The 22,951-nt window shown below is 50.8% G+C and overlaps 1 protein-coding gene across 5 annotated transcripts in view; it reads right to left on the bottom strand.

Moving 5' to 3' along the window:
• Positions 1 to 22,951, bottom strand: part of LOC115135592 (spectrin beta chain, non-erythrocytic 1-like) — a 98,627-nt gene that overhangs the window by 4,763 nt on the left and 70,913 nt on the right. For all 5 annotated transcript variants that reach the window (XM_029670438.2, XM_029670439.2, XM_029670441.2 and 2 more), the window contains 28 exons: positions 21,090 to 21,241; positions 20,654 to 20,827; positions 16,088 to 16,179; positions 15,594 to 15,674; positions 14,426 to 14,541; positions 11,244 to 11,356; positions 10,982 to 11,169; positions 10,716 to 10,833; positions 10,260 to 10,418; positions 9,538 to 9,840; positions 8,690 to 8,843; positions 8,086 to 8,480; positions 7,704 to 7,967; positions 7,250 to 7,461; positions 6,810 to 6,947; positions 6,243 to 6,462; positions 5,537 to 6,073; positions 5,153 to 5,446; positions 4,845 to 4,991; positions 4,467 to 4,730; positions 4,110 to 4,340; positions 3,925 to 4,014; positions 3,552 to 3,842; positions 3,284 to 3,414; positions 2,919 to 3,123; positions 1,450 to 1,824; positions 891 to 1,135; positions 636 to 774 (listed from right to left, as the gene is read on the bottom strand). In XM_029670438.2, coding sequence (XP_029526298.1) covers positions 636 to 774; positions 891 to 1,135; positions 1,450 to 1,824; positions 2,919 to 3,123; positions 3,284 to 3,414; positions 3,552 to 3,842; positions 3,925 to 4,014; positions 4,110 to 4,340; positions 4,467 to 4,730; positions 4,845 to 4,991; positions 5,153 to 5,446; positions 5,537 to 6,073; positions 6,243 to 6,462; positions 6,810 to 6,947; positions 7,250 to 7,461; positions 7,704 to 7,967; positions 8,086 to 8,480; positions 8,690 to 8,843; positions 9,538 to 9,840; positions 10,260 to 10,418; positions 10,716 to 10,833; positions 10,982 to 11,169; positions 11,244 to 11,356; positions 14,426 to 14,541; positions 15,594 to 15,674; positions 16,088 to 16,179; positions 20,654 to 20,827; positions 21,090 to 21,241 — 5,828 coding nt within the window. The remainder of the gene's footprint in view (positions 1 to 635; positions 775 to 890; positions 1,136 to 1,449; positions 1,825 to 2,918; positions 3,124 to 3,283; positions 3,415 to 3,551; positions 3,843 to 3,924; positions 4,015 to 4,109; positions 4,341 to 4,466; positions 4,731 to 4,844; positions 4,992 to 5,152; positions 5,447 to 5,536; positions 6,074 to 6,242; positions 6,463 to 6,809; positions 6,948 to 7,249; positions 7,462 to 7,703; positions 7,968 to 8,085; positions 8,481 to 8,689; positions 8,844 to 9,537; positions 9,841 to 10,259; positions 10,419 to 10,715; positions 10,834 to 10,981; positions 11,170 to 11,243; positions 11,357 to 14,425; positions 14,542 to 15,593; positions 15,675 to 16,087; positions 16,180 to 20,653; positions 20,828 to 21,089; positions 21,242 to 22,951) is intronic.

Genomic DNA, 22,951 nt, shown 5'->3' with positions numbered 1-22,951 from the left:
CCTCAAAAAGGTTCTACAGCAGTACCATTGAGAGCATCTTGACTGGCTGCATCACTGCTTGGTGTGGCAATATCACCGCCCTCGATTACATGGTGCTACAGAGGGTGGTGCGGCCAGTCCAGTACATCACTGGGACCAAGCTCCCTGCCATCCAGGACCTCTATATCAGGCGGTGTGAAAGGAAGGCCCGGAAAAAGACTCCAACCACCCAAGCCATAGACTGTTCTCTCGGCTTCCGCCCGAAAAGCGGTACCCCTTTTTGCCCGAACTCGTCTTACTCGTCACATACGCTGCTGCTACGGTTTATTATCTATCCTGTTGCCTAGTCATCACTTTACCCCTCCCTATATGTACACATCTACCCCAATTACCTCGTACCCCTGCACATCGACTCGGTACTGGTATTTATTCCTCGTGTTATTATTTTCCTATATTTTTCTTTCTGCATCACTGGGAATGGTCCGCAAGTAAGCATTTCACCGTTAGCCTACACCTGTCGTTTACGTAGCATGTGACTAAATAAATGTGATTTGATTTGCATAAACACACCTTTTACATTTGCTTTTGTCCTAATCCCGTGACTAAATCCAAATGTGGGTGTCCAGTATGTGACGTAACAGTGACATGGCCCATACCTCATCAGCTGCATAGTGGTTGTTGTTGATGAGAGAGTGTCCCATCTCATTGCAGGTGGTGAAGCTGTCTGCCCGGGTCTCGATCTCAGACTTGATGTCCTGATGGTTGGCTATGACCAACCCTGCAGAGGACACGTCCCTGACAGAGAGAGAGAGAGAGAGGATGGGACGGACGAACGACAGAAATTCAGCGTAAAACCTTAATAAAAACATTGAGAACAACGATGAGAGAACAGAGGTAAGGTCAGGTCTCACCTGGGGCTGTCGTGGGCGTCGATCTGCAGGTTGACCCCGTCCATCCACAACATGAGGTCACGCACCATGTTGACGAAGCGGAACTTCTCCACGGTGTCCAGCAGGAGGTGACGGCGAGCCTGGCCGGCCCCCAGCAGACCCTCCCAGGCCTCAGTGACAGAGCGCTCGCTCCGGTGGATCTCCTCGGCCTTCTCCCCGGCGTAGGCCTTCTGCAGCCGCGCCGCGTCGTCCTGCACCTGGTTCACCTGGGGTTGGAGGAGGCAGCCGGCTCAGAAGGGATCCTGAAAACCATTAACCTGCCCCCTCATGTGCTCTGACACATTTCTGCCCCCAGTACGAGTCTGAAAAGCAGCCCTCACAATGCATTAAATCTAATATTCTACTGTGGGATGGTGTGTAAAAGTGTGTGTAATTACATTATTTCTACCACTAGTGTTCCTGTAAGTATCCCTGTACACTGGTGGTATGGTGCCGAGTTCATCCAATTGAATTCAATATCTTTATTGTCCCGAAGGGAAATTCATTGTGCAGCCAGGAGTTTAAAAGAGCAGCAGCCTACCTGTCCGCTGAGGGCCTGGATGTCGTGCTCGTAGGCAGTGTGCTGTCGGTGGAGGTGCTGGACGGTGTTGAGGTCACGGCCCAGGTCAGAGGGCAGCGCCTCCTTCTTCTCCCGGACCCTCCCCAGCGCCTCGCGGGCGTCCTGGTGGAAGCGGTGCAGCTCGTAGGAGGCGGACAGCATCTGGGTGCGCGTGTCGATCAGCTCCAGCAGGTCGGCCCACGCCTCGTTCAGCCCGTCCTTCCACTCTGCCACGCTGGCATTCTCAGGGTGACCCGACTCGATGAGGTCATCGGCCAGCCCGTTAACGCCGTCCACGCGCTCCTGGCCGATGGTGCTGGTGTCCCGAGCAAACTCGCGGAACTTGTCCCGCAGCATCTGAGAGGAGAAGAGGTTTAAATATGGATAACAATCCCAGGTTATCGCCATACTTCTTAAAAGGTAGCTGACAGAGAAAAAAAATAGTTGTCGGTGAGCAATTAGTGCCTGTGTGTTGCTAAGCGCGTGTGTGTGTGTTGGCGTTGCTAAGCGCGCGCGTGTTGGCGTTGCTAAGCGCGCGCGTGCTGGCGTTGCTAAGCGCGCGCGTGTTGCCGTTGCTAAGCGCGCGTGTTGCCGTTGCTAAGCGCGCGTGTTGCCGTTGCTAGCGCGCGTGTTGCCGTTGCTAAGCGCGCGCGCGCGTTGCCGTTGCTAAGCGCGCGCGCGTTGCCGTTGCTAAGCGCGCGCGCTGGCGTTGCTAAGCGCGCGCGCGTGTTGGCGTTGCTAAGCGCGTGTGTGTGTGTTGGTGTTGCTAAGCGCGGGTGTGTTGTGTTACTAAGCGCGTGTGTGTGTTGGTGTTGCTAAGCGCGTGTGTGTGTTGGTGTTGCTAAGCGCGTGTGTGTGTTGGTGTTGCTAAGCGCGTGTGTGTGTTGGTGTTGCTAAGCGCGTGTGTGTGTTGGTGTTGCTAAGCGCGTGTGTGTGTTGGTGTTGCTAAGCGCGTGTGTGTGTGTTGGTGTTGCTAAGCGCGGGTGTGTTGTTGTTACTAAGCGCGTGTGTGTTGGTGTTGCTAAGCGCGTGTGTGTGTTGTGTTACTAAGCGCGTGTGTGTGTTGTGTTACTAAGCGCGTGTGTGTGTTGTGTTACTAAGCGTGTGTGTGTGTTGTGTTACTAAGCGTGTGTGTGTGTGTGTTACTAAGCCCGTGTGTGTGTTACTAAGCGCGTGTGTGTGTTGTGTTACTAAGCGTGTGTGAGTGTTGTGTTACTAAGCGTGTGTGAGTGTTACTAAGCGCGTGTGTGTGTTACTAAGCGCGTGTGTGTGTTACTAAGCGCGTGTGTGTGTTACTAAGCGCGTGTGTGTGTTACTAAGCGCGTGTGTGTGTTACTAAGCGCGTGTGTGTGTTGTGTTACTAAGCGTGTGTGTGTGTTGTGTTACTAAGCGTGTGTGTGTGTGTTAGTACGTAATTGAACGTATGAGGAAGTGAAAGGAAAGCCACTCACAGTGACATGTTCGTAGTCCTGTCCCAGCTCATGTGATCCGGCCACCACCTCCCTCTCAGCGATCCACTGCTCCAGGTCGTCCACCTCTCTCTTCAGCTGGGTCAGCCTCAGCCTCTCCTGCAGACGCCCACGACGCTCCTCAGCCAGGTCCTTCAGCCCTGCGTACAGCTTGTCCACCTGGGCTTGCCGTAGGTTGATACGCTCGCTAACAGCAGGGAATATATATATGTGCGTGAGTGAGTCAGGCCAGTTGTAATGACTGAGACATTGTGGCTGTAGGTAAATCCTATTGTGAAGTGGCATTAGTTTAATGTACTTAGCTTTTAACTGCCCCCCCCCTCCCCGTTAACCCCGGTGCCCTTCACCTCTCTGGGTGTTCGCTGGTCATCATGGTGCGGCTGCTGTTGGCCAGCTGGTGGATGGGCTGGGCGTAGTCCTCCAAGGTCTGTTCTAACGTCTGGTGCTTCTTCACCATCACCAGAGCGCTCTGCTCATCCTGGGTGTCACACACACACACACACACGCGTTACAGAGATGGAGTTAGCACCATTAAGCCAGGGACACAGCACTAGTGTGCACAATAGACGCCATTAGGACAGACGGAGCTTAACTTCCGCCTGCCTCTCCTCTCACCTTGGCCTTCTCCTCTGACATCATGTGTAGCTCCTGCTCTCCCATCCAGGCCTCGGCCTCGGCAGCGTCGGTGTAGAACTGCTGGGCGCGGTTAGCCTCCACCAGCCGGGCGTGGCGCTCGTCCGTCTCAGCGATGAGCTGGGCCCAGGAGTCCCGGAGCTCCGCCAGACGGCCCTCCAGAGCAGACCGCCTCTCCCCGTCCATCTCCTCCTGCCCTGGGGACATCCCCCTGCGGTGGGTCTGGATGTCATCAATACGGGGCTGGTGGCCCTGGATCTCCTTCTGCAAAGTCTGGAAAACAAAACAGTGTTGCTGTGTTTTTTCCCTCCTACTGTCCAGACTCTTCCATAAAATTCCTCTCTCGTCTGTGTACCTGGTTCTTCTTGATGAGCAGCTGCACACTGGACAGGTCCTTCCCATGGTCGGTGGATGTGGCCAGGGGCATCCTCTCCTTCACCCACAGCTAATTGACCGACAGACAGGAGGAAGTGCATTAAAAGACGACGATGATGATTCTGTACAACATCTCTGTATTTCGAGTCAGGTGGTCCCACTCACAATCTCATCCTCCAGGTCTCTGTTGAACTGGTGGGCCTCCTTGGAAGCAAGCAGTTGCTGCCGCCTCTGGTTGAGGGGGTCCTGGAGCTGGGAGAAGCTGTCAGTGACACGTCTCTGCTGGCCGTCCACCTCCACCACGGCCCCACCAGCATCTTCCTGGGACAGCGCCAGCGCCTGGGACTGCAGCGACTGCACCTCCTTCTCACGCACCTCCATCTGGTGCTCCAGCATCTACACACACACACACAGGGATGTTTGTTATTACTCTTTCATTTCGATACGGACACTTCTCCACGCAAATGGTCACAAAGGAGTACAACAACTGAGAACGGGCTTCGACGGTGTAATGTCACCCACCTGGTGCTTCTTGAGCAGGATGTTGACGGAGGTCAGGTCCTTGCCGAAGTCGTCGCTCTGAAGCTGCCCTGACAGGTTCTTCAGCCACACGTCCAGAGCAGAGCAGCTCTGGGTGAAGAGCTCTGCCCTGTTGGCATCGAATAGGCACTGAGCCTTGGTGCGTGTAGTGTTCTCTAGCTCTTCCCATTGGCTCTGCAGGCCCTCCAGAGTTTGCTGGACTACAGGCTGTAGCTCCGGTTTCTCTGTCACCAGGGCCTGGCCCTCCTAACAGGGGCATGGGGGAAAGGGGTCAGAAAAAGCATAAATACTGGCACCCACATCTTTCGCACTGCTTTTCCCACTTATTATTTTCATCGTATAATAGTTTTATGATCATACCTTATCGATCTTATCCAGCCAGTCTTTGTTGGAGGCCAGCTCAGCCATGAAGGCCTGGTGTTTCTGCCACTTGCTGTGGAGGTTCCTGGCCTCGTCGTACGACATGTCCTGAGCTGTCAGCATCTTCTCATTGATCCACAGAGTCAGCTGCAGAGAGAAAGAGCGAGACGAATGATATTACTCAATGCATGTGCCTCAGGATAATTCCTTTGACTGCGGTTTTATTTGTATTTTTTACTACAAGACAAACAGTGTCAATAAAATGTATCACACCACCATTATTATTGTAACAGTTTGGCGATTCGTACCTCCTGTCCGTCCTGCAGGAAGTGCTGAAGTTCGCGGTTGTCCTTCAGTTTAGACAGGAGTTCATTTGCAGCTTCCCTATTCTTCTGATGTCTCTCCTGGATGGAGTCGGCCTTCTCCTGGATCTTGTCAGAGTTGGCGTTAAGGTCGTTGACCAGGCGGCGTCCGGCCTCCACCACGCCCGTGATCTTCTCCTCACTGGCCTCCATGGTGGTCAGGAAGTCCTCGTGCTTCTTGATGGCCTCCTCTGCCCCCTGCAGGCTGGAGGGCATCTCAGTGTGGGACAGCACATACTCCTACAGAAGGAGAGAGAACTAACATAGTAACATCATCGAGATAGACAATAGACGTGTTTGATTCTTCTCCACTGGTGTCCTGGTCCTCACCTGGCTGTTGAGGAAGCCCTCAGCCTGCTTGACTTCCCTCAGGAAGCTCTGGAAGTCGAAGGCTTGGGCCAGAAGGCTGTGGCGGTTCTCCCACATCCGGCGCAGCTCGTGCCAGCCGGTGTCCAGCGCCTGCAGCCTCTGGGCCAGGAACATGTACTGGGCGTCCGTCTGGCCCTGAGTCACCTCGTCACCCACCGCCCGCATCTTCTCATAGTCCTCCTTGTAGTTGTCCACCTCGTTCTTGATGCTCTCGTGCTGGGAGAGCAGGCGCTCAGCCTCTGGCAGCGAGGTGGGGATGTCCTCGGACGCCACGGCGGTCTGCGTGCGGGACAGCCAGGACTGAAAGTCATCCAGGTCCCGGAGGAAGCCCTGCAGCTTGCTGGCCTCGCCCAGAGACTCCTCGCGCCGCTTCATGGTGGCGTTGAGCTCCTGCCACACCTCCTGGATCTCCCCCAGGTGGGCATGGATCTCCTCTGCCTGGTCCGGGTGCTCCTCAGCCAGCGTCTCTGCCTCCTTCTTCAGGTCGTCCAACTTACCCTGAAAAGATAAGGAAAATAAACAAATGGTGTCACCAACATCATATGGCATAAAATGATACAAAAGTATTGACGTGAACCAGTTAATGACTCAACCGATCGCTATTAAACATGGATCTGATGCGGTGGTTTAGCTGTCCACATCCATAACCTTTGATCCGTCACCGTACCTGAATGGCCTCCAGGTCTCTCTCCATGCCGGTGAGTTTGCGCTGCAGGGCCATGACACCAGCCAGGTCGTTGCCCAGGCTCTCGGTGGACTCGATCACCTTGGTCTTCTCTCTCATCCAGCTCTGGATCTCGTTACACTCCAGGTGGTAGTTCTGGATGTTGAGGGCCGACTCCAGGGCCTGTTTCCTCTGGTCCGCCAGACGCTGGAACTCCTTCCACCTGGGGACCAGAGACAGGGGAAGTCTCAATCGCCTGTTTCCAGTGCTCACTTTATACAGTGTATTGGCTATGCATCAGAGGGTATATGTGTTTTTCATGTGAGTGTATCAGACTTGGGTTCAAATGCTATTTCAAAGATCTTGGAAGTAAGATATATTTTATTTGAAAAGAAAAGCTGTTGAATATTTTAATGTATTTGAAAATACTCAAATACACAGAGTCAAAAACAGTCCCATGCATTTGAAAATACTCTCAAATACAATTTGGTTCTCACAAATAACCATAACCATAAAAGTAGTTGTTTTGGGCTGTGTTATCTGAGAGGCATCACGTTGAGAACTACTCACCTGTTGTTGAGCTGGTCTTGTGTCTGGTGGATCTGCTCTTTGCTGAGGTTGTCTGATCCCAGCAGCTGTTGGGCCACCTGGTTGACATCAGAGATACGAGTCCCCAGGTTGTTCATCTCAGGCTCCAGGGTCTCGAACCTGCAGCCCACAAACAGGGATGTACATTCAACACTCGGTCTCATGTTCCCATTGCTTTACCTCTACAATGGAGATTAGAAGGGAAATATTATCATAGGAAGAGCTTCTATCCCCCAAACGTTGCTCTGCCATTCCACACAAAAAAAGACCCCATTTTACATCTGTACTGTAAAAAGGAGCAGTTTGATATCCACTCAACGAAGCACAATGATCAGCGTAGACAGATCAAAACCAAATCATTATAAAGACCACCTCTTCCTTCCTATCCCATCGTTGGAACACTCCTCCCTTCCCCAGCTCACCTCTGCTGCACCACCTCCAGGTCTTCCAGTTTGGTGGGGATCTGCATGCCGTCCAGCCACTGTTCCTTCTCCCCCACCCACAGCTGGCAGGCGCCCGCCTCGCTGTACATGCGGTAGAGGGCCAGCGCCCCCTCCAGGGCCTGACGCCGCGACGCAGACAGGGCCTCCAGCTCGTGGTAACGCTGCTCTATGGCAGGCAGACGGCCCTCTACCTACACACAGCCAGACGGCAACAACCACTCAGTCAGAGGACGCCCCTCCGAGCAGAGTCAATAACAAGTCAAGGAACACAAAATGGGAGCGATAAATAAAATATGGCTCACTTAAAATCGGAGACATGGAGTCTTTCTGTAATGTGTATGGGCCAGTGTTTGTGTGTGTCAGAGAGAGAGAGGGAGAAACAGCACGGTGCCTAGTGAGTGTAGGTTGATATGCTGTTCCAGGGGTAACTGACCTGAGGGGCGTTTGCATGGACCGGGGGCAGGGTGAGGGCCTGCTCGTGCAGGGAGTCGATGAGGGTGCGGTGGCTCTGGATCTCCTCCTCCACCTCCCTCTGCTTGCGGGCCAAGGTCTGGGTGGAGAACTCGTCGTGGCCCACCTCCTGGCTGGACACCTGGCGCAGCGTCTCCAGGATCCAGGCCTCCATGTCGTTGGCGTCCGTCTGGAACTGGTGCAGGGCCACTGCCTCCTTCAGCTGCTGCTCCCTCAGCTGGGACGTCTGGGGACGGAGGGGGGAGAGAAGGAATCAGTATATAAACAAGAGGAACCCCTTCTGAAATCGATCAATTCATTTTCTCTCTCCAGACCGGTCAACCTCCTTTCCCCTGCCTGCTCACCTCCTCCAGGTGTGCCCACTGAGCGCGGACGTCCCTGATCCTCTCAGTGCACTCTGGGGCTCCAATGTGTCCCTCCTCCACCAGGGTCTGTCCCGCGGCGATGCTGTTGCCCAGAGGGCCGTAGCGGGCTGCCATCTCGTCCCTGAAGGCCTCGTGCTTGCTGAGGAGGTGCAGGGCGGAGGTGAGGTCGCGGCCACAGTCTCCTCCAGCCAGGATCTGCTCCTGCTCTCTGATCCAGGCCGCCTCCTCTCCCAGCTCCCACAGGAACTGCCAGAGGCGCCGTGAATCCTCGAGGCGCACCCTCCGCTCCCCGGCCAGCTGGCCCAGCTCCTCATAGGCCCGGCCCAGCAGAGACACCTTCTCTCCCACCAACGCCGGCTCACACGGTTTGTAGACTGAGAGAGATAAGGAGAATTAGCTAAATGGTTATCGGCGAAGAGGCATCCAAATAGATTCATAAATTCCATCCTCCTCATAAGTTACGTGACGCATGAAAGCTGCACAGTGCATAGTCGTTGAACGCCATCGTTACCATAATCACACGTGCACAGTAACTGACTGTCAAGTGTATATTAGTGAGGGGGCGCCAGATCTGTAGTCTCACCCTGTTGGTCCGAGGTGAAGCGCTGAGCGGCTCCCTGGACCCCACGGACCCCCTCTGCCTGGGCTGAGATGTCTGCCTCCACCAGGTTGTGAGTCTGCAGCAGGTCCTCCACATCATGCAGGTGCTTCCCACTGTCCTGGGACTGCAGACGACCCTGAGAGAGCACCGAGCAGGAAGAGGTTAGAAACGCATTCACTCACTAAGTCTGGATTGCCCGCAGTTAATAAATGGCGCTAATGAGATGTGAACGGCAAGGGGCATTAGTAAAAGACATAGCTGCAGCAGTCAGTAAGAGATATAGATTAAGTCACGGCGTCAATATTGTAAATGAGGGGCCAGCTTTTGTGCTGACTGATAAGTGAGACTTTATCTTTAGAAAACAGAGCGCTCACTTGGTTTTGATGAGGTGAGGCTCTCTGAATCACAATACCATCTCTCTGAGGCGCAATGACCAAGTCTATGGGTAACGCCAGTTAGCAGTGGCTCGCGAAACTACCTCTTAACTTACTTCAAACCAGACACAGAGACATAAAAATGGTATCCGCGAGTTTGTCTGACTCTGGGGAAGTAGATAAAGGGCTTCATTGCCCAAATTCCGAAGTATCCCCTTTAAGATAGGCAGGGGAAAGGGAAGAGCTAAGAATACACTGTCAGACTGTCCCAGTCAGGACCACCTCGGTCGACCTCTGTAACCCATCACACCCAGGAGTAGCCGCCATTTTTGAAAGGAGTCATTTGAGTTTGGACTGGCATGCAGGGTTGATAGTGTGAGATGTACAGCATGACCATGACCAAGTGTGCATTTTCTACACTGGGAGAACATCGGGTGTGTTGATATGTTCCAGTACCTTCATCTCTCCCATCCAGTCCATGATGGATCTCATCTCCTGCAGCAGTCTCTGCAGGTCACGGTGTGCGTTGAGTCTCTCCCTGCGAGCGGCTAACAGCTCCTTCAGATACTCCCACAGCCGCAGCACGTTGTCCCTCCTCGCCAGCACACGGCGCACGTCGTGGTAATTCTCCGCCTCCAGCTCCCTGGCCACCGCCTCCACGGCCGCCACGCGCTCCCCGTACGCCCCGATGTCCGTCTCGATGGCCTCGTGTTTACGAGTCGCGGCGTCCACCGCTCCCAGGTCCACGCCAAAGTTGTCCTGAGGGACAAGAGGACAGTTTGAGGTGAGAAGAGGTGGTCAGCGTGTGCATTGGTCATGAAATGATCTGTGATCAACATGGTCAGTGTGTTCAAATGCATACAACTGTAGCCTGTTGAATAACCTTATGACAGTAGCAATTATGATAAAGCTACTGAACAAGCGTATATAATCCCTCCCCCCTGCCTCACTGAGATAATTACAGTGGCTTGTCTGCAGGACAGCAGGACGCTAAGCCTGTCCACTCCATCAAAATAACGTCATCACAACCATCACCTACGATTACAGTTAACTCTGGGCTGTGGACAACTGAGAGACAGACAATATAACCGCCATCCTTCCTCACCCGCCTTCCCAGTTTGAACACATTGCCAGTTCAAGGTCAGGGGAGTGAATGTGTGTATGTGTGTGTGTGTTACCTGAGAGACGAGCCGCTGGTTCTCGCTCAGCCAGGTCTCCCTCATGGCGGCCTTGCGGTCGAAACGAGCGGCGAGCATCTCCAGCTTCTCCTGGCGAATCAGCTCGTTCCTCAGCGCCAGCTCCCGCTCGTGCTCCGCCTTCTCCAGGCGCTCCCACGCCTGCAGAGCCAATCAGAACACAGCAAGTCGGAGGTGTCTCTTAAACCAGGGGTGTTATTCATGATCCTAGACGGCTGTAGGGTCAACTGGTGTTTATTAAACGTTTTACTCTAGTCATGCATTTAAACAGGGAGTAACTGCACCTTGTTACAAGGCATCAGTGTCACCGGAGGGTGTATTCATTAGGAACCAAACAGAACCCCAAACGGAAGCAAATGGAACAAACGGGGAGGGGCCTAACAATTTGTTCTGTAGAATCTTCTTGCCATTGGGTGGACAACAGAGTGACAGTGATACCTTGTTGATGTCAGAGATGAGCTTGCCCTCTCTGGGAATGTACACCTTCTGGTTGTTGGCTCTCATCTTGCTCTGAATGGTGAACAGCAGCACCTCCAGGTTGCCTTTCTCTGTGAACCTGAGGAACACCAACACAGACAGGTCAGACACCTAACCTACCATGGAATACGTGCAGTTATGATTCCAACCTGCTGAGATTTATGTTCTAATCTAGAACATCATCCCAGTTCTTAAATCCCCCCCCCAGCGGTGTATCCCTGTTTTACTTAGGGGGTTTCTCCACGGTGCGGTAGGTGTTGAAGGCTTGCAGCTGGTTCTGCACGGCGCTCAGGGAGTTGGCCAGCTGCCGGTCGTTCAGGGTCAGAATGGTCTGCTCGATCCACTGCAGCAGCTCTGACGCCAGGCTCTCATAGTTCCCAACCAGCTGGTCAGCCTCAATGGCATAGTCCAGCACCTGGGAGGGAGAGAAGGGGTAAGATGGGCCCCAAGAACAGTAACAAGCCCACACACACAGCCGTTGTACCCCACCTTGCCAACCCTCTTGCCCTCCACAGCCAGGGCCTTCATCTTGGAGAAGTAGTGGTAGTAGGTGGCCACGTAGGTGATGATGGACTTCTCATCCGGCTGGTCAACGTTGACATCTGGAAAGAGAGACATGCACTACTTCAGCACTGAAGTTCATTTACACTTGATCCTTTCACTGTGCTCCACATTTCCTCTCCACACACTTCTGCATGCACAGACACAGACAGACACAGATACACAGACAGACACAGATACACAGACAGACACAGACAGACACAGACAGACAGACAGACAGATACACAGACAGACACAGATACACAGACAGACACAGATACACAGACAGACACAGATACACAGACGCACATACACACACAGATACACAGACAGACAGATACACAGACAGACACATACAGACAGACAGATACACACGCACAGACAGAGACACACGCACAGACAGAGACACACGCACAGACAGAGACACACGCACAGACAGAGACACACGCACAGACAGAGACACACGCACAGACAGAGACACACGCACAGACAGAGACACACGCACAGACAGACACATACGCACAGATAGACACATACGCACAGACAGACACATACACACAGACAGACACCGACAGACACACACACAGACATGCCCACACTAGAGGTCGACCGATTCATTGGAATGGCCGAGTAATTAGGGCCGATTTCAAGTTCATAACAATCGGAAATCGGTATTTTTTTTTTTACACCTTTATTTAACTAGGCAAATCTTGCAACCTTACAGTTAACTTGTCCAATGCTCTAACCACCTGCCTCACGAGGAGACTGCCTGTTACGCGAATGCAGTAAGCCAAGGTAAGTTGCTAGCTAGCATTAAACTTATCTTGTAAAAATCAATCAACGACTGTCATTGCTCCAATGTGTACTTAACAATAAACATCAATGCCTTTCTTAAAATCAATACGCAAGTATATATTTTTAAACCTGCATATTTAGCTAAAAGAAATCCAGGTTAGCAGGCAATATTAACCAGGTGAAATTGTGTCACTTCTCTTGCGTTCATTGCACGCAGAGTCAGGGTATATGCAACAGTTTGGGCCGCCTGGCTCTTTGCGAACTAATTTGCCAGAATTTTACGTAATCACGACAGAACACTGAAGGTTGTGCAATGTAACAGGAATATTTAGACTCATGGATGCCATCCGGAACGGAATAAACATTTTTGTTTTCGAGTTGATAGTTTCCGGATTTGACCTAAGGCTCATATTTCTGTGTGTTTATTAAAGTTAAGTCTATGATTTGATATTTGACTGAGCAGTCTGGCTGAGGGGTGGTAGGCAGCAGCAGGCTCGTAATAGTCAAAGGTATATGGTTTAGAGAGAAATAGTCGACGCGTTATAATTCCTGTAATAACTTGAGGCTGAACTTGAAAGGGGTTCCTTCGTTATTTTACCGTTCATGTCTTCCATAGAGAATGTCTTGATCTACTTCAAATAAGGTCTGTGTTTCGTGCTTAAACCGCCTCGGCGTTTTGATACCCGTGTAAATCTCACTAGGATAAGGTAACGTTTGGCAACATATTTTCATAAATCCACTCTACAAAAAAAATGATCTTCATTATATTTAGCCAATATTGATCAGAGTTACCTTGTCCTATGGATATCTACACAGTTATAAAATTGTCAAGGTGGTGTAAGCCTACACGAAACACAGACCTTATTTTAAGGAATCTAAAAATATCCTATGGAATAAATGAATGAAGGAACTGCTTTTCAGATTTTGCTAGAAGGTGTCATAGGAATTATGACTCGCACTTTGGTAGTCAATTCTTACCATGTCCATTATTAAAATAGGATTTCCTGCATATAGAAATTACAGTTTTGATGAACATTCATCACAGGTAACTTTTATTCAAACAGTTGAGAGTATTTGTCTCCTAAGCAGACTCTTCAGTATCATTGTCACTTCAGAGCTGTGTGTGTGTTTTACAGATGGCAGAGAAAAGCAGAGCACCAGTGTGGGACTATTACATGGAATTGGCACCAGGGAAAGCAAGGTGTCTTATTTGTGATAAAGATGTAAGCATGGGGTCAGCCACGGCTAAATAAAAACATAACACCAACCTGTGGAATCATCTTAAGAACACCCATCAAAAAGCCCATATGTATTATATTAAGTTAAAATAAAAGTGTTCATTTTTCATTCAGTATTGTTGCAATTGACATCATTACAAAAATGTGTGTGTGTGTGTGAATATATACAGTGGGGCAAGTTCAAACAGGTGCCATTAATACAGGTAACAAGTAGAGGACAGAGGAGCCTCTTAAAGAAGAAGTTACAGGTCTGTGAGAGCCAGAAATCTTGCTTGTTTGTAGGTGACCAAATACTTATTTTCCACCATAATTTGCAAATAAATTCATAAAAAATCTTACAATGTGATTTTCTGGATTTGAAAATTACAGGCCTCTCATCTTTTTAAGTGGGAGAACTTGCACAATTGGTGGCTGACTAAATACTTTTTTGCCCCACTGTATATACATCTATTTTTATTATTATTAGTATTTATAAAAATAAATAAAAAATATATATATATATATTTTAAATCGGCCGATTTTTTTGGTCCTCCAATAATCGGCATCGGCGTTGAAAAATCATAATCGGTCGACCTCTAGCCCACACACAGACAGACGCGCCCACGCACAGACAGACGCGCCCAAACACAGACGCACATGCAGACGCGCCCACGCACAGACGCACAGGCAGACGCGCCCACGCACAGGCAGACGCGCCCACGCACAGGCAGACGCGCCCACGCACAGGCGCACAAGGCAGACGCGCCCACGCACTCCCATCTCAACCCAGTCAATTAAAAACTTAAACACACGGTGCTCTTCTCTAAATCTGCCCTGATTGATGGCCCTGGAGCGTTGCCAACACCTCACCATGTATGGACTTCCTCTTTGATGTCAGAGGGCATCATTAAGCCCTGCCCCGTGTCCAGCCAGACCACACGGCACCTATTCTCACTTAAGCTTTAATTCATTCCAGTAATCCTCCCTCCCCACACACCATGTCCAGCTATCCTGGTACAGGACAGGAACACAGTCTTGGTGGCCATAAGCCATTGGGGGAAGGCAGAGGGCACACACAGCTCAACCCATGTCCTGTCTCAGAGCTCTGAGCATACTCACCTTCTGGGTCCAGGAGTTTGGTGAGGCCCAGCTTATTCTCTGCCGTGTTGAAGGCATTCTGGAGGTTGTAGTGGGCGTTGGAACGCTTCAGGCTGTCAAACTCAATCACGTCCGGTCTGGAAGGGAACACAGGTGTCGCTTTTAATGAAAGGAATTGCATATATATATATACATACACACACTGAACAAAAATATAGTGTTGGTCTCATGTCATTTTAGAGAATTTGCCAGTACGTCCAACCGGCCTCACTACCACGTAACGGGTGCTGAGGAGTATCTGTCTGTAATAAAGCCCTTTTGTGGGGAATAACTCAATCTGATTGGCTGGGCCTAGCTGCCAAGTCAGTGGGCCTATGCCCTCCAACGCCCACACATGGCTGCGCCTCTGCTCAGTCATATGAAATCTATAGACTAGGGCCTAATGAATGTATTTCAATTGACTGACAGATAGCATCTTCATCAACATGCCACCATGATTCTGTTCTACGGTAACTGTGGACCATGTCGACGACGACAACATTGTTTCTTCAGAGCAGTTCTAATCATCCCTTCCACTCCCTCAGCTCCACTTTGAATAGGATGAGATAAGGGAAAAAAAGGGCAGTGACAGAACTGACATGACTGCCTTGTAGCACATTCAGAGCATATTTCAAATCTGCTCGTACTTTGAGACTCAGTTGAGAAAGAAAGAGTCAATGATGAGAATAATACATGGTCTTCCATTTGTTAGAGTTGTAGTCATGTTAAAAGGCCCGTCGCTCTAGAGGCCCGTCTCCCACTGTAATGCAGGAGCCACCAGCAGTGGGCAGCGTTGAGTCAACAGGCATTGCCTTGCATGCTAAACCAGTGGGTTTTATTTCTGTTATCTAGGTCAACTTATTCCAATTCATTTGTATCCACTTATCCAAACTGTAGAGGGTTTGAAAAGAGGGTCAAACCCAAAATAGAGAACGGGGATACAGTCACCCCAGGGAGGTTGTGTGTCATAACAGGTAGCCCATTTCTCAAACGCACAGGCTACGTACGGTATTGGACAGACTGATTTATATCACAACACACAGAAAGCGTGTCAGGTGATGGACAATGTCAGCGCCTACTGTTGAAATGAGTGACTGAAGCATTTCATACAGTGTGACGGGCCACATTGTCAGAGGAGAAGGGCGTTGACCTGTGTTTGTGCACGATGGCGTTGAACGCCAGGCCGTCTCTCCAGCTGGTGGTGAAGTTGTGAACGTTGACGTTGGGGTACCTGCAGGGACAGTGTCACAGCTCATTAATCATCGACACAGAACCTAGAGGCTATTTTGATGTTGACAAACCAAGGACTTGGGACGCTAAGGTTCCATCTGCAAAAATATGATTCTGAGATAATTGGCTTTCAATCGCCGAACCCTAATTGGTTTGAATGGTGTCAGAAATGTTTCTTGTGTTCTTTTGAACTGAACATGAATTGTGGTAGTTCGAGTACTATATAGAGTGGACAACACTGAACAAAACAAGGCTATGTCAATATCTACATTTTGAACCTTATAGTCCCAAGCTCTCGAAACCCAACGTTCTTCAAATCATTTCACTTCTATCATACATTTACATTGCTTGCACATCCTTGAACATGTCTCGCTCCCCCCTCTCACCCTCCCCAGTTTCTCTCTCCCTTCTCACCCAGCGGTCTTCATCTGGCACCAGAGAAGCAGGGCCTCTTTGGCAGACTTCTTCTCCTTGTTATCCTCAGTCTCCACGCTGATGTCCTGGATCTGTTAGCAGAGCAGAGTACTCTCTTAGACACACTGCCTGCTTAACACTTCAGCCAGCTCTCGCTCTCTGGGAAATTAAGACTTCACTGAAATCAGTCTTACATGCAGCTTTGTATTAGGTTTGATGATAAATCACAATCCAATCAGTCTAACAAGAGAGCAGAGATTAGGGCCGATTCATTTGAGTTTTTTTTGTAATTATGTCATTTAAAAAAAAAGAAGAGGAAAGAAATCGAACGCTGAAATTTCATTCGAATAATTTACATAATCTGAAACCACCGTCGTCCCAGAATACCACAGAATGGAGGTTTAGTTACGTTTCTTAGGGACCCCATTAACTCCACATAAATTGTACAAATACATGACAGAGTACAGAAGAGGAAGACAAAATATACGATTCCATTAAATTAAGTAATAAAGGAAAGACACAGAGACAACAAAAATACGATTTACACATTATTCATATACAGTTGAAGTCTGAAGTTCACATACACCTTAGCCAAATACATTTAAACTCAGTTTTTCACAATCCCTGACATTTAATCCTAGTAATAATTCCCTGTTTAGGTCAGTTAGGATCACCACTTTATTTTAAGAACGTTTAGTGTCAGAATAATTGTAGAGAGAATGATTTATTTCAGCTTTTATTTCCTTCATTACATTCCCAGTGGGTCATTGCTTTTAAATTGTTTAACTTGGGTCAAACGTTTCAGGTAGCCTTCCACAAGCTTCCCACAATAAGTTGGGTGAATTTTGGTCCATTCCTTCTGACAGAGCTGGTGTAACTGAGTCAGGTTTGTAGGCCTCCTTGCTCGCACACGCTTTTCCAGTTCTGTCCACAAATGTTCTATAGGATTGAAGTCAGGCTTTCTGATGGCCACTTCAATACCTTGACTTTGTTGTCCTTAAGCCATTTTGCCACAACTTTGGAAGTATGCTTGGGGTCATTGTCCATTTGGAAGACCCATTTGCGACCAAGCTTTAACTTCCTGACTGATGTCTTGAGATGTTGCTTCAATATATCCACAATTTTCCTTCTTCATAATGCCATCTATTTTGTGAAGTGCACCAGTCCCTCCTGCAGCAAAGCACCCCCACAACATGAAGCTGCCACCCCCATACTTCACGGTTGGGATGGTGTTCTTCGGCTTGCAAGCCTCCCCCTTTTTCCTCCAAACAGAATGATGGTCATTCACTTTTTATGTTGGTTTTGGAGCAGTGGCTTCTTCCTTGCTGAGCGGCCTTTCAGGTTGTCGATATCGGAATCGTTTTACTGTGGATATAGATACTTTTGTACTCGTTTCCTCCAGCATATTCACAAGGTCCTTTGCCGTTGTTCTGGGATTGATTTGCACTTTTCGCACCAAAGTACGTTCATCTCTAGGAGACAGAACGAGTCTCCTTCCTGAGTGGTATGGCGGCTGCGTGGTCCCATGGTGTTTATACTTGCGTACTATTGTTTGTACAGGTGAACGTCGTACCTTCAGGCATTTGTAAATTGCTCCCAAGGATGAACCAGACTTGTGGAGGTCTACAATTTATTTCTGAGGTCTTGGCTGATTTCTTTTGATTTCCCCATGATGTCAAGCAAAGAGGCACTGAGTTTGAAGGTAGGCCTTGAAATACATCCACAGGTACACCTCCATTAGACTCAAATTATGTCAATTAGCCTATCAGAAGCTTCTAAAGCCATGACATCATTTTCCGGAATGTTCCAAGCTGTTTAAAGGCAGTCAACCTAGTGTATGTAAACTTCTGAACCACTGGAATTGTGATACAGTGAATTATAAGTGAAATAATCTGTCTGTAAACAATTGTTGGAAAAATGACTTGCGTCATGCACAAAGTGGATGTCCTAACTGACTTGCCAAAACTATAGTTTGTTAACAAGAAATTTGTGGAAAAACTAGTTTTAATGACTCCAACCTCAACTCCGACTTCAACTGTATACATATTCATATATTTTCCCTGAGTAACCTTTGGTGGAAGAGCATTCCATAACAGGTGGGGTAGAGGAATAGGACAGGACTTGGCAGGGTGACCCAGGTGGGGTAGAGGAATAGGACTGGGCGGGGTGACCCAGGTGGGGTAGAGGAATAGGACAGGACTTGGCAGGGTGACCCAGGTGGGGTAGAGGAATAGGACTGGGCGGGGTGACCCAGGTGGGGTAGAGGAATAGGGCAGGACTTGGCAGGGTGACCCAGGTGGGGTAGAGGAATAGGACTGGGCGGGGTGACCCAGGTGGGGTAGAGGAATAGGACTGGGCGGGGTGACCCAGGTGGGGTAGAGGAATAGGACAGGACTTGGCAGGGTGACCCAGGTGGGGTAGAGGAATAGGACAGGACTTGGCAGGGTGACCCAGGTGGGGTAGAGGAATAGGACTGGGCGGGGTGACCCAGGTGGGGTAGAGGAATAGGACAGGACTTGGCAGGGTGACCCAGGTGGGGTAGAGGAATAGGACTGGGCGGGGTGACCCAGGTGGGGTAGAGGAATAGGACAGGACTTGGCAGGGTGACCCAGGTGGGGTAGAGGAATAGGACAGGACTGGGCGAGGTGACCCAGGTGGGGTAGAGGAATAGGACAGGACGGGCGAGGTGACCCAGGTGGGGTAGAGGAATAGGACAGGACGATGTGACCCAGGTGGGGTAGAGGAATAGGACAGGACGAGGTGACCCAGGTGGGGTAGAGGAATAGGACGAGGTGACCCAGGTGGGGTAGAGGAATAGGACGAGGTGACCCAGGTGGGGTAGAGGAATAGGACGAGGTGACCCAGGTGGGGTAGAGGAATAGGACAGGACTGGGCGAGGTGACCCAGGTGGGGTAGAGGGATAGGACAGGACGAGGTGACCCAGGTGGGGTAGAGGAATAGGACAGGACGGGCGAGGTGACCCAGGTGGGGTAGAGGAATAGGACAGGACGGGCGAGGTGACCCAGGTGGGGTAGAGGAATAGGACAGGACGGGCGAGGTGACCCAGGTGGGGTAGAGGAATAGGACAGGACTGGGCGAGGTGACCCAGGTGGGGTAGAGGAATAGGACAGGACTTGGCAGGGTGGGGTGCCCCAGGTGGGGTTGAGGAATAGGACAGGGTGGGGTGACCCAGGTGGGGTAGAGGAATAGGACAGTACTGGGCAGGGTGCCCCAGGTAGGGTAGAGGAATAGGACAGGACTTGGCAGGGTGGGGTGCCCCAGGTGGGGTTGAGGAATATGACAGGGTGGGGTGACCAAGGTGGGGTAGAGGAATAGGACAGGGCGAGGTGACCCAGGTGAGGTAGAGGAATAGGACAGGACTTGGCAGGGTGACCCAGGTGAGGTAGAGGAATAGGACAGGACTTGGCAGGGTGGGGTGACCCAGGTGGGGTTGAGGAATAGGACAGGACTGGGCAGGGTGGGGTGACCCAGGTGGGGTTGAGGAATAGGACAGGACTGGGCAGGGTGGGGTGACCCAGGTGGGGTTGAGGAATAGGACAGGACTGGGCAGGGTGACCCAGGTGGGGTAGAGGAATAGGACAGGACTGGGCAGGGTGACCCAGGTGGGGGTGAGGAATAGGACAGGGTGGGGTGACCAAGGTGGGGTAGAGGAATAGCACAGGACTGGGCGAGGTGACCCAGGTGAGGTAGAGGAATAGGACAGGACTTGGCAAGGTGACCCAGGTGAGGTAGAGGAATAGGACAGGACTTGGCAGGGTGGGGTGACCCAGGTGGGGTTGAGGAATAGGACAGGACTGGGCAGGGTGACCCAGGTGGGGTAGAGGAATAGGACAGGACTGGGCAGGGTGACCCAGGTGGGGGTGAGGAATAGGACAGGACTGGGCAGGGTGGGGTAACCCAGGTGGGGTTGAGGAATAGGACAGGACTGGGCAGGGTGGGGCGCCCCAGGTGGGGTCGAGGAATAGGACAGGACTGGGCAGGGTGGGGTAACCCAGGTGGGGTTGAGGAATAGGACAGGACTGGGCGAGGTGACCCAGGTGGGGTAGAGGAATAGGACAGGACTGGGCAGGGTGACCCAGATGGGGGTGAGGAATAGGACAGGACTGGGCGAGGTGACCCAGATGGGGGTGAGGAATAGGACAGGACTGGGCAGGGTGGGGTAACCCAGGTGGGGTTGAGGAATAGGACAGGACTGGGCGAGGTGACCCAGGTGGGGTAGAGGAATAGGACAGGACTGGGCAGGGTGACCCAGATGGGGGTGAGGAATAGGACAGGACTGGGCGAGGTGACCCAGATGGGGGTGAGGAATAGGACAGGACTGGGCAGGGTGGGGTAACCCAGGTGGGGGTGAGGAATAGGACAAGACTGGGCAGGGTGGGGTGACCCAGGTGGGGTAGAGGAACATGATAGGACTAGGAAGAGTGGTGGAGGTGAGGAACAGGGCAGTACTGGCCGGGGGGGTAATATTCACATGCACCTTCTACTCTCTAGAAAGGCATATAGAAAGGCATTTTGTATAGAACATTACAAGGATTCACACGGTACCTGGAAGCGGAGGATGATGGTCCAGATGAGACCCAGGGTGAGGCGGTGGTTCCCGTCCACGATGTCGTGAGAGCCCATGTTCTCCAGGTGGACCTTCTGCTCCTTGAGGAACTGCAGGGCCTTGTCCACATTCTCCAGGCAGTGGATACGCATACGCCCCTTGGTGGGCTTCGGCTGGAGAGAGACGGGGGAGAGTCAGGTTGTGTGAGAGAGTGCTGGAAAGAGACATGGATGACAGAGAGGGAGAGGAAGGGCGTACAGGAATGAAGACAGATTTCACGTTAAGCAGGGTGGAGGGCTCAAATGAGGAAAAGAATGAAGGAATGAGAGAGGGGTTTGTTCAGGACCAACAAGGTGAGTCATGAGTGATGGGTCAGGGTTAAGGTCAGGGTTAGGGTCAGGAGTCAGAGTTAGGAGGACAGAGGGAGTTACTGACCAGCTGTTCTCCTGACAGCACCTCCAGCAGGCGGATGAGCATGCGTCCATCTCTCAGGTCAGTGTACAGGTCCCCGATGCGGCACGTCACACGGCCCAGGTGAGAGTTCACCCACTTATTGAAGGTTTTCTTCTGCACCGCTTCGCGCTCATCTGGAGAGGAGAGCAGAGGGGAAAGGTGGGTTACAGCGTGGGGGGGACCAATCCTAAGCCAGCTCATAGTGACTGGGAAGCAAGTGTGAAGTCATTCATTGCTTTGTAATAACCTACGTCCAATACTGTCAGGCAAATACATAGAGGGGATGCAATTCTTCGCAAGACAAACACTGATGTAGTCGTATAAGGCCATTCAGAAGCCTGAATCACCCCTGAGACTGATGACAGGGTCAGTAACTCATGGGTACCTGAGCTCCGGTACGCAGCACTTCATTTCACAGATAAGCTATGCCACTAGGTCATTGGGATCGTCGAGTTGACAGACAGCTTTAGCAGAAGGTTCTTTAGGCCCCTAACTGAACCTACGTGACTGGGCTGCTGACGCGGCCAGGGACAGTCTGGATGGGAGACCGGCCTTGAACAGCCACGCTAACGGCTCACAACGTGGCTAAAACAAAACACAGGCCCTGGGTGAAGGAGGGTCAAGGAAGACGGGATGAAATGCGTTGGGTTTTAAAAACGGAGAACACGTCACTATAAACGTTCCAGGAAGATAAAGGGGACGCCATGAAGCAGTGGCAGAGATAATTCTAGGTCACATGGTCTGTGTGAGCTAGATCTAGTAGCTATGGGACCCCACACACGTAATAAACAAGACAACACCCCCCCTTGGGTCAACAGATATTGCGTGTAACACATTTCTGGCAATTACTATAGCTTCCGCCTAGGGCAAATAAATGCCGGAACTCTATGGAAAGATGCATAATTCATCCAAGTTTTGTCAAAATTGGGCCAGCTGTGTCTGAGATATCGCGGGTGACTTATGTAAGAAACGAACAGACGGAGACAGATCCACAATCCCTTTTCCGATTTCATCATGGGACACAATTAACTGCCCAAACAAAAAAAACTATAAAATGTAGACACAACGGAATAAAATCAGACGAACTATCCTGCGGCTGCGAGGTAAAAAAGCAGAGGACTTCTGAAGCCGTGTGAAATTGACTGTAGTAATTAAGGTGAAGATGAAAGCCTCTTCAAATCCTAACAGAAAAAAAGTAATGGCTTCACAATCTTAAAATTTGCCATGTGTATAAAAACCAAAGCCAAGCTGCTGAGTTTCACGTTGTTACGGAAAGCGTCACACCATCTCCAAGACCCAGTGAAACGGATGTCCATGTGAGAGAATTTGTGTGAGACACAGAAGGGAAAGCTCCGGGTGAGATGTCCCACGTGTGATATACACTCCTCATGCTAATGGACCATGTTCCTTGTGACCTAGGCTCAGGTTGTCTGGCAGAAAACCTCTCCTCAAGGCAAAGTTATGTCACATTGTGACAAGGGGCTAAATGACGAGGAAGCTAGTTCTCCATCTGGCCAGGACGCTACCCTGCTGTCTCACGCCTCACCCACCCTTGGAGCAGGAGGTCCATTAGGCTGAGCCGTGCCCCACCTGGGTCCAGGCTAACAGCTCCCTACACTGGGGCGAAGGACAGAGATAGGCAGCACCACGTTGCCTGGCCAGTGGCCTGCTGGTACCCTGCCCGATGACAGGCACAGCGACCGGGCCGGGGAGCAGCTGGCTGCATGGCAGAGCGAATGGTATTTCTGAGCTGATTTATGGCAGTACTTGAAGGATTAGGTGGCCACTTTACAAGGTTTAAGGAAGCCCCCTATCCCTGCTGAGGATCCTTTCAATCAAACGCT

The sequence above is a fragment of the Oncorhynchus nerka genome, linkage group LG10, assembly GCF_034236695.1.
Source record: "Oncorhynchus nerka isolate Pitt River linkage group LG10, Oner_Uvic_2.0, whole genome shotgun sequence".
Taxonomy (NCBI): Eukaryota; Metazoa; Chordata; class Actinopteri; order Salmoniformes; family Salmonidae; genus Oncorhynchus; species Oncorhynchus nerka.
The sequence above is the reverse complement of the archived record's forward strand: the minus strand, read 5'-3'. Positions and strand labels throughout refer to the sequence as shown.